The sequence below is a fragment of the Gossypium hirsutum genome, chromosome D04 (assembly GCF_007990345.1).
Source record: "Gossypium hirsutum isolate 1008001.06 chromosome D04, Gossypium_hirsutum_v2.1, whole genome shotgun sequence".
Taxonomy (NCBI): Eukaryota; Viridiplantae; Streptophyta; class Magnoliopsida; order Malvales; family Malvaceae; genus Gossypium; species Gossypium hirsutum.
The window spans coordinates 55,620,319-55,631,543 of NC_053440.1; the positions used below are offsets into that span (position 1 = coordinate 55,620,319).

The 11,225-nt window shown below is 28.9% G+C and overlaps 1 protein-coding gene and 1 long non-coding RNA gene across 4 annotated transcripts; both read left to right on the top strand.

Moving 5' to 3' along the window:
- Window positions 1-265: 265 nt before the first annotated feature.
- On the top strand, window positions 266-6,114 carry LOC107898003 (WAT1-related protein At1g25270). Of its 3 annotated transcripts, none has more exons than XM_041091005.1 (10): window positions 270-522; window positions 617-684; window positions 3,723-3,804; window positions 4,238-4,368; window positions 4,460-4,522; window positions 4,599-4,715; window positions 5,084-5,333; window positions 5,426-5,584; window positions 5,665-5,816; window positions 5,919-6,114. In XM_041091005.1, exons 4-10 carry the CDS (start codon window positions 4,262-4,264, stop codon window positions 6,067-6,069), a joined length of 999 nt encoding a protein of 332 aa, XP_040946939.1. In that variant the 5' UTR covers window positions 270-522; window positions 617-684; window positions 3,723-3,804; window positions 4,238-4,261; the 3' UTR covers window positions 6,070-6,114. The 3 variants fall into 3 exon arrangements, with proteins under 3 accessions (XP_016679053.2, XP_040946939.1, XP_040946940.1); XM_041091006.1 differs by having other exon boundaries at window positions 271-522; window positions 4,318-4,368; XM_016823564.2 differs by having other exon boundaries at window positions 266-522; window positions 3,723-4,368.
- A 2,725-nt stretch (window positions 6,115-8,839) lies between these two features.
- On the top strand, window positions 8,840-11,210 carry LOC107898528 (uncharacterized). The gene is made up of 3 exons (XR_001684441.2): window positions 8,840-9,215; window positions 9,327-9,377; window positions 11,087-11,210. It is a non-coding gene; the product is annotated as an uncharacterized lncRNA (long non-coding RNA).
- Window positions 11,211-11,225: the final 15 nt, after the last annotated feature.

Genomic DNA, 11,225 nt, shown 5'->3' on the forward strand with positions numbered 1-11,225 from the left:
CATGAAGGAACTGAAACTAATTTTTAATAGTAAAAAATGGATGAAATTTTTAATAGAAGGATCAATTTGTTGTTTGATTTAACGTATAGAGATTAATTTGCTTATTTTGTGTAGAATGGACAAAATGCAATCCAACTTCTAGTACAAAAGCTTTTACGATCTTAACTCAAAAATAGAACGTAACCAGTGGTATCACTAACTAAATTTCTATTAACTTGGTTTTTGGGATGTAACATTAAATAATTTACCCTAAATGATAATAAATATATGAGAATAAGTTAAGAGCTTCCATTTGTTTAGGGTGAAAATGTTTTCTAAAAAATACTTTCCTTATTTTCTGGTGTTTGTTTGTTGGAAAATGAATTACTATAGTAAAACATTCTCCAAAACACGGGTAAAATGAGTATTGAGTTTACGGTAAATGTCTTACCGATTTTATTTTTGTAAGACATTTTCCAAGTCTCACCAGGTTACTTTCTCCTTCTTCCTTCCGTTCTTCATCCCTTCTCCTTCTTCATCCAGGTAACTTTCCTCTGTCTACTTCTTCCTTTCTTCATCTTTTATAATCTCTTCCGTTTTTCCTTAGCTGTGTCCGTCTCATATCTTCTATTCTCAGGCAAATTACACACTGCTGTTTCGTTTCGTTTCGCTCAAATCTTCCTCTTCGCAGGGTCTTGGCTTAAGGTATGGCATCTTCTCTATCATTTTCGTTTCTTCTTGTTCTTGAAAAACTGCTTAAGATATTGAAAAACCGTTCTTGAAAAAATTAAATTAGTTACTATAAATTAATTATTTTGTAGAAAAATTTATTTAATTTTACTGTTAATATCAGCACCAATGAATAAAATTTTTAACTGAAATGATTAATTTATTATTTAATTTAATATATACAATTTAATTTATAATTTTTTTAAATAAAAAAGTATATGATATAAGTTACTCTATGATATTTTTCCCATTGGGAAAGAAAGAACTTTTTGGGGTATTAGAGAAAGAACCACCCGTGGCAGGTAGGGTCCACTTAAAAGTAAAGAAAGAAAAAAAATCCTGTTTTAAAGGTAGTTTAGTCACGAATTAGTAGGGAAGGGATATTTCTGTTAATAGTCACATCATTTGTTTGTATTTAACAAAAATGAACTTTAATTTTTAATCTAAGCTTTAAAAAATAAAAGGATATTAAAGATTTTCTTTATATATTTTAATTTTGTAAAATTTAGACATAAATCACACTGTGAAACTTTTTATCCCTCTAATTTTAAAAAGAAAAAGGATTATATAATAATTAAACGAAAATACTCATTTCATTTTTAATATTGGGTGAATTGATCTCTTTAAAAAAATAATTTAATTCCTAACCATTTAAAAAATGTGTAACTAAAATCAATTAATCACATTGTTTATTTTCCGTCAATTTTATCATATTTTTATTAGTTGTATTTAAAATATTTAGATAATAAAGAAAAAGAAATATAATAAAAAACTAATTAATTTAATAAAAAAGTAATAATAATAAGTAAATAAATAAAAGGAAAATAATAATGTTAATAATAGTTAATTAATTAATTCATTAAATAATAACATAGCAAAAATAACGAAAAGGACAAAATTGAACTTTAAAACAAATTTTTGGGGCAAATCAGAAATAAATAAAAGAAAAGGGACCAAGTTGAACGTGCAGATAACAAGAAGGGACTAAACGGAAAATAATCCCCATTGTATTTAAAACATTTACATATTTTATGGTTAAAATATTTAATATCTATGAGCAAATTGATTCTTCTTAAAAAAATTAGAACAACTTAATCTTTCAATTTTAAAAATAAACAACTAATTAAAGACAACTAATCATGGTTTTCCGTTAATTATATATAATTTTGATTAGTATAATAATAAATTTAGTGCTTATTGTTTATATATATTTTGTGTTGTTAGAGAGAATATGTAAATGTTACGAGCTAAATTTGTTAAATCAAGATCAAATTGATATAATATGTAAATGTTTGTGGGTTAAATTTGTTAAACAATACCAATTTGACATAATGTGTAAAATTTTAAGGACTAAATTTGTTATTATACCAATAGAATAGAGGGTAAACTACCTAGTTGGTCACTTAACTTTTAGGGGGCTTTTATTTTGGGCCCTTGCAAATTTGTCACTCAACTATAAGATGTTTTCATTTTAATTACCCAATCATTAAATTTCTAGCGGTAGTTAATTTTATAAACTAAATTATGTTCTCACTTTCATTTTGGTCAAAAAAAATATTTTTTTTAAGTATTGATTGTGGTAAAAAAAAACTAAGGATTAAGTAAAAAAAGGGTAGAAACTAAAATATTGTGTTAAAAAATTATCGAATTGTACTTGTTTATCACATTGCTGACAATTTTAAATTTCTTTTTTTTTTCAATATGGAAATTTTAAATTTTAAAACATAAAAATCAATGAAATAAATTGTAGAAAAAAATTTTATCGCTTGATAATGTTAATCAATTCGTTACTGTAATATTGAATTTAATTAAATGCAATTAATTAAATTAATTGTAATAATTTTTCTTTACTTTTAGTTTAGTATAAAAGAAGATCATATAATAAAAAAATTGGGTTGACAAGTGTCCTATAGGGGTATAGTAAAATATTAAAAAATAGACACATTTTAACTTTTCAAAGTTACCTGTAGAGTAAAAATACACTGCTAGTGTACCAAATACTAACCTCAAATTTAAACCTAAACTACATCCACCTCGATTTGACAATAAAAAGTCTATAATCTAAACTAGTTCAATTCAATCTAAATTTAAATTTACTCGAACTTGATATAATCTAATGTAATAATAAAAAGTCAAAAATTTAAACTCGTTTAGCTTAGGCAGAAACAACCCAAACTTTAAACAAGAATCCAAATCTAAATTCAAAAAATTATTTGAATTGGAACGATTAACAAATTTTAAAATCTCAATTGTCTAATCCATATTGTTCCAACTTAAAATCACAGAGTTGAGCTGCTATATTATATGGTAGTACGTAGTTATGTTGAGGGGGTTAATTTTTTTTAGATAAGTCTTCGAAGTGTTGTCCGTTGAATATCCGATCAACTATATGAATCAAACCTCCTCAAGCAACTTCTTAAGGCATGCTTGCTCTTTATAGAGCACGAGGGAAAAAACCCTTATCGGGAACCATACCTTTCATTGTTAAGGGTTCAATCAATTGCTCGATGAATAACACTTAAAAAACTTCTCCCGAAAGAATTCACCCTCAATAAATTATTATTTGAGCTTTTTAAAACTAATTTTATGTGTGTTTTTTTTATGAAATTTGTCCAGATTCCAAGGAGAATTTGAGTTATTTCGTAGAAAGATAAAAACCTATTTACAACATAATTTCTTGATATTTGCCACCCACTGTATTGTGTTGAATAAAAGCATATAGCTTCTATCCATTGTATTTATCTTAAGCATTGAAAAAATAAACAAGTTCAATCTTTGCTGATTTTTTCTTGTTAGTCCATACTTATTTAATTTAATGTATTTGTTTTTTATTCTGTTTAAAATTTATTTTTCTGTTATTTTTAGATATATTGTTTTCAAAATCTAACCTTCTTTTTATGTTTAAGTTTAATATATTTTAATATATTGTTTTCAAAACCGTCTTCCCTTCTCCAGAACAAAGAGAAAGGGGTAAGTTTCTTGGTTTTGACATTATTTTTTTGGGTATGTTGCAGGGAATTGGGGACCATTGTATGCAGCCAGCCATATTCAATCGATTTGGATTTCTGCTTGTTACTCAGATGAAAAGCTGGGAAGGTATCTCATGCCATATTTGCTTCACTATAACAGAGTACTTAAAATCTTATACATAAGGAAAATTTTACGTCTCCTAACGTTAGAATATTGCTATCTTTTTTTAAAATTTAATTTAATTAATGTAATTAATTACTATATATATATTTCTATAAATATTCTTGCAACTAAGGACAGTTTTACAAATGATACTACTTCATAGAATTTATTACATTAGAATATTACTATCTTTTTTTATTTTATTTTAATTAATTAATTTAATTTTTCTATTTAGTTTTCAGTTGAGTTCTCCCATTAAGCAGAGAAAGCAAGAAAAAAGATTTCTGGGTTTCTTTTCTTTGTTTGGTTTTCATATTACTGAGTTTTTATACATAAAATGGGTCTTGCAAATATTTTTCAGTGTATAAAGGCACCATTGTTAATGGTATTGGTACAGATTATATTTGCTGGTATTAATGTCATGTATAAGTTAGCTTCTAATGATGGGATGAGTTCAAGAATTATTGTGGTTTATAGATTCATGTTTGCCACCGCTGTCATGGTTCCGCTTGCTCTTCTTTTTGAAAGGTTAAAGCTTAATCTTTTTTTGTTTCAGTTGTTCTTTTATTAGTTTTTTTTTTATCTGAGTCTTTTTCTTTTTTTCTTTTTTTTTTTATAGGAAGAGCTTGAAAAAAATTAATAGAAAAGTACTGCTTCAAGCGTTTCTTCGTGGATTATTTGGGTATGTTTAACTTAAATTTATATATGTATATACAAAAATCTGTTTGTTTTAAGCTAATTGTAAATGTATTTTACAGAGGATCATTGGTTCAAAACTTGTACCTGCAAAGCTTGGTGCATACATCTGCAACATTTGTTGCAGCCATCGTCAACCTTGCTCCAGCCTTTACTTTTATTTTGGCCATTTGTTTCAAGTACGCTTCGTAAACCTCGGTTGATTTTGATTTTTTGTGTCCGTTGGATACTTCAATGGGTGTGATATTGGGTCCCTGGTGTTTATGTTGGATTTTATCTCTAGTTTCTGTTGAGAGTTCTAGTGGATTCAGTGACTCTGCTAAGAGCTCGAGGAGTTGACAGGCAGCAGGAGCACCCTCACCCACTAAGGGCGTTGGTGAGTGAAAATTTGTGGACTGCCGTTGCCTCCTCGAACTTCCAATAGAATCAGAAAACCTAGAGATAAAATAGAGATAAAATCAAATATAAACGTGGAACCCAATTCTAATTGTCTCTAATTTTCTGTCATTTTTTCAATGTATTGAAACAAAGTTAATAATGATAACAGGATGGAGAAACTAGCAATAAAAACAAGTGCCGGGAAAGCCAAAGTGTGTAGCACTTTAATAGGAATAGGTGGAGCGATGATATTTATATTTTATAAAGGTATAGACGTAAACATCTGGTCAACAGATGTAAATATTTTAAAGCATCATCATCAACAAGTACCTTCATATCATGGCACCGGTCAATTTATTATCGGTGCTTTTTTGGGTCTTTTGAGCTGCGTTTCTTTCTGTTTGTGGTTGATCATTCAGGTAAAACTTGAGTTCTTTTCCTTTTCCTATTCCATCAATTTCACTCACTTGCATGGTTTTTTTTTTCGTACTTAACTTTTGAACTTTGCTAGGCTAAAATGAGTGTGGGGTTCCCTTACTTGTATTCAAGCACTGCTTTGATGTGTTTGATGGGATCAATACAAGGAGCTTTGTATGCTGTTTGTACTGTGAGGGATTGGAATCAATGGAAGCTTGGATGGAACGTTAGGCTTCTAGCTGTTGCTTATGTGGTATGTTAATGGCTACATGTTGGGTTTTTCTTTTGGGGGGAATTGAACATTTTGACATTGTTTTTTTGGTTATGTTGTAGGGAACCATGGGATCTGCTCTGTTCGTGTTCTTGATATCATGGGCTGTTCGGTTGAAGGGACCATTGTATGCAGCTACATTCAATCCATTGGGGCTTGTGCTTGTTGCTGTTGTGGGATCTTTATTACTTGATGAAAAGCTGCATTTAGGAAGGTATATTTGTTTTACAACACTCACATCCAAACTCGAATAACTTAGCTGCAAATGGTGTTTTAGTTTCTAATTCTTTCTCTTTTTTTCCTGAGAAATCAACAGCATCATAGGGGGATTGATGATAATATGTGGGGTATATATGGTGCTATGGGGCAGAGCCAAAGAGATGAAGCAACAAACACAGGAGTCAAATGAAACAGTAGAAGATGAACAAGAGCATGGAACCGAAACTCCTGTAATAATTTTAGATTAAAATTTTGTTGATGAAGGAAATGAAATTATATGTTGTTTTTATTCAGTATTTGTGTTTAATAATTGAAATAGGCCCAATTTTCTCGGGCCAACATGCACATAAAAAGAACCAAAAAATTAATAATAGTCCAATACAAGTCCAGTTTTTATTACAAACCCAATTGCAATAAAACCCTAACCCAAATCGACCCAAACATTGTCAACCTAAACTACCCAGACCCAATACCTAAACCCAAATATCCCGAATTGCCCAAAACACCAAGTCAACAGAAACCTTAGGCGCGCTGCACCTAGGGTTGCCGTCGTCACCTTTGACCCTCCCACGCACGCTTTTCACATGCTTCTCCAGGCCAGCAAATAACAGAATAGAATTTGTATTTCATTTTATTTATTTGCCGTAATTCGGCTATATAAAGTCAATTGAAAATCTGTAAAAGGATTCACGCACACAGAGAATAAAAAACGGATAGCAAGTTTTCAAAGGTGATTTTACCAGCATTTTTTTCTTTCTTCTGTGATTTTACCAGTTTGGTGGCCTTAACCCGCGCGGTGACCCGACCCGAGGAAAGGATCCGCGCGTTTTGTCTCAATGGTTTATTATCAATATTGGTCCCCTCGCTTTTGTAACGTGTTTAAATTGATCCTTTTTTGTTTCTTAAATTTTGGGGCTGGGGATATTTTTCCTCTTTAGTCCCCATGTTATTCGCGCGTGCCTTTTTTTTCTTTCTATTTCGAATTAAATACAATTTAGTCCATACTTATTTAATTTAATGTACTTGTTTTTTACTCTGTTTAAAATTTATTTTCCTGTTATTTTTAGGTATATTGTTTTCAAAATCTAACATTCTTTTTATGTTTAAGTTTAATATATTTTTAAGTTTATTATTAATACTATTTTAAAATTATAATATATTATTATTCTAAATGCGTCATTAACATTATTTTAAAGTTATCATGTATTATTATTCTGATCATTTAAATTTATCATGTATTATCTTATGCATTCTTGTTGTAATTTCAATATAATTTATACATTTTTTAGCTTCACTTACATATTTCTCTGCTTTAATGATTAATACAATAATATGCTTACATAATATTTTTTTTATACATATATATATAATTTGTATTAAACTATTTTTATTGTACATATATATATATACATAATATATCATCGATTTCATATTATTATATATCTTTTACCTATTTCATGTATAATTTATTTCTTTCAAAACCCTACTCTACTATATACTTGGTTTATATCGACTTTTTATACATACTATTATACATATATTATTATATGAAAATTTTCAATCCATATGTAATATTTATTTAAATTAATATATATATATTATTTTACGTATTTTGGTTTACTTCTTATACAATATTCACTTTAAAATTCATTCAGATATTATTATTTCATATAGTATTCATCTTTGATTCTATTTTTAAACTATTTCAAGTCTTCACATTAATTACTTCTTTTTAAATTTTTATACATGTAATTTTGTATATACATTGATAATTTCAAATTTCTTTTCTCTCATGTAATTTCAAATTTTATAACATCATTTATTAATCTAATAATTGTTGAGGGAGAAAGTGTTGTGGAGGCTTGTGGAGGCTAAAGTGGCAGTTCACTTGATGGATCGAGAGCCGCAAGGTGAAAGAGGTGAAGCTAGTTAGGGAGAAAGGAAGGGTGAAAGTTTGAAGAAGAGGACAAGAGAAGGGAGAGAGTAGTGTTGCCTAAACTAGATCGGTTGGACTGGGACACCGGTTTGGTGAGAGGTGAAAAATTGATTAACTCGCAAATCAGTATAGATCAACTGAACCGAGATAAAAATTCGGTTGAATCATTTTTTAATTTTTTAATAATTTATTTCTTTTGAACTGGTCTAACAAGGTCGACCATTAATCCGATTTCAAAAACATTGGAAGAGAGAGATCTTCATTTTTAAAGAGTAGATGAAGATAAATGAGATGACCCACTAGGCCATCCGTCATTCGTTAGTCCTTTGTTAAGTCTGCAAGATGATACGATATTATCAAGTTATAGTGTATGTGATAAACAAGTGATAATGTCCTGTCGAATTGGCTAGATTATCAAGGATAGTTGACTTACATAGTTTGATCTTTCTTTTGCTATTACTCTCTTAGTTAAGCTTCAACTCAATCACTTGTGGCTTTTGGTCCATCGGGTGAAACCGCCTCCAATTTTTTCTACATTCTTTTTGTATAAACAATATTAGAACATAGATTTTTTTTGTGTCAAAATTAAAAAATTTCTCACAATAATCAACTAAATTAAAATGATTATAAAATTGTTGATACATATTTTCACTAAGGAAGAAAACTAAGGGGAGAAGATAATAGAAAGGAATGTCGATTCACTTATGATAGGTAGAGAGTCGAAGTCTAGGTGCTAAGGGAAAAGGAGAGAATGCCTAGGCTGATACTTAGGTTTTTCTTGGAAAAAAAGAGAGATCTTTATCCCTCTCTGAGGCTTATATTGAGGGGTCACTCCTTATATTGTAGTACTACGTAACCGCTAACATAAGGAATTCATATGACCGTGGCCAAGTGACAGAATCATTGTCTCTCACAATAAACATGTAGCAAGTGATCCCCCACAAGAGTGTGCAGCCAACTATCTCGAAGCCAGATCGAATAAAATGCACAATAGGTCATCGTAGACCGTCTTAAGTGAGGAGTCCGATTGTTGTTCCATGTTATGCCAGGTGTTCTTGCTAAAGTGGAGGGATAACAAAAACTGAAAAATTTGACCATCAAGTAAAAGTAGGCGGCTAGAGTCAAACGAATTGGCGAGACGGTGCATTAAAGTTTCAAAGGCCCACTTGTATGAGGGCGTGGCTGCTAAGAGAAAGCTCTTCATTTAAACATGGCAAATACGTAGATCAATGCAAGTTGATGGGTAATTTCAATCAAAGACCCTCTTTATAAACCTCTAATAGCAAAGCCCCCAAAAAAAAAATCATCCATCAAAAGGAAAAAAAAAAGGGATAAGGATGAAGAAGATGATGATAATTGCTGTTCTTATTTTCTGCGTTTTAAGTTCACAAATGGAAAACGTAGCACCACAGGTGGATTGCTACGACGCTTGTAGTACTGGTTGCGTTCAAAGTAACAGTAAGTTCAAAAAAAGAAGAACCTTTTTCAATTTCTTTTCTATTTTTTTGTGGTGGTTTGATCTTGGATGTTATCTTATGATTATGGTGTTTTTGTTTTCGGGTGATGCAGCGAGGCTTATGCAGCGATGTGATCGCAAGTGCCAGATTAGATGCAGTCCAGGTACGGTTTACCTTAGGTTAAAATGTGCAATAAGTCCCTGAACTCTTCAAAGATTGAAATATAGTCCCTGTACTTCCATTTCTACAATATTCAGACACTATTTAACAGTCTTGATAAAATTTAGGAAGAGGATAGGTATCTATGTTATATTTTAACCCTTTATCATATGATTATGTGTCGTGTCGGTCAATCTTACTTAGCTATAGCCTCATCTTCTTTCCTTTTTGGGTTGTTTTGGACATATCTAAGTTGCCCATTTTTTTTTGGGATGCCTTTTTTTGGGTTCGAGTCTTAGTTCACTCTATTTTAATTAGATTTTAATTAAAGAAAAAAGTAGAGGACTTCAACTCAAATTTATACTATATTTGAAATAATTTAAATTTAAAATAACTTAAGTAACACAAAATTACTTATTAAAATCTATAATGACACAAGAATTCGTATCTACGTAAAATTATGTAAGTTCGTTTAAGGGTTTAAGAAGCTCTCAAATTTTTTCAAAAAAAGTAAGTAAGCTTCTTTTTTTTTCTCAATTGAGCAATTGAACTTTTAAAATGCATCAAAAAAAGCTCTTAAACTTCTTAAGACAAGCAATTAAGCCTCTGCTTTTTTTCACTCATTTTGGTACTTGAACTTTCAAATTGCATCAGAAAGACCCTCAAAATTTTTTTAAAAAGCAATTAAGCCCTTACTCTTATTAAAATTTAGAGAAAAATTATAAAAATAATAAATAATAAATTTTAGAGAAATTATTAAATTTTAATAAAAATATAAAAATTAGAATTTTTTATAAAACCGTAAAAAAATAAAAAAAATTATTGTAAAATTTTATTAAAATCATAGAAAACTATAAAATGCATCAAAAAGTCCTTTTAACAATTTACTTTAACTGTTGATCGTTAAAGTTAACGACCTTTAGTTTTTTCAATTAAAGTATATAATGTGACATGTGGCGAAAAATGATTAAAAAATAAAAATCAATAAAATTAATAGAAAAATTATAAAATGCTTCTTTTGGTACGATAATTTTTATAAACTTTTTTTACGAAATTTATATTTCTTTATATTTTGTATAATTTTTTTATGACTTTACAAAATTTTATATTTTATATTTTCTATATATTTTATAATTTTTACAATTTTTATATTTTTTTCTAATTTTTAATATTAATTTTTTTATTAAAGTTTAGTAATATTTATAGCTTTTATTGATTTTAATTTTTTTATAATTTGTTTCTAATTTTTAATAAAAGCAGAGGTTTAATTACTTTTTTTTAAAGCTTGAGGGTCTTTTTGATGCATTTTGAAAATTCAAGTACCCAATTAAGTGTAAAAAAAAAGTAAGGGCTTAATTACTTTTTCTAAAAAAGTTTGAGGGCCTTTCTGATGCATTTTAAAAGTTCAAGTATCCAAATAAGTACTAAAGAAAAAGGTTTAATTGCTTTTTCTGGAAAAATTTTAAGGACTTTTTACATCCTTAAACCAAAAATTATAAAACATAATTGAATTATTTAAAAATTTTCATTTAACTTACTTTTATTTTAACTTTTGACAAACCCAAGCTACTATAATATAATATAAAAGAAAAGAAAGAAAAACCCAAAGATTTGAATTAAGGGCTTTTGCTTAGTTTTTGCTTAATATTGGAATTAAGTACATAGTTAATGCTTTTTAGGGCTAATTTTATGTTTTTTATGGCATTTGTGCAGATTCCAAGGTAGAGGGGAATTTGGGTTAGCTTATTGAAAGATAAAAATCTACTTACTACATAGTTTCTTGCTATATCCCACTCAAATGTATCGTGTTGAATAAAAACATATATATAGCTTCTTATCCATCGTCTTATCC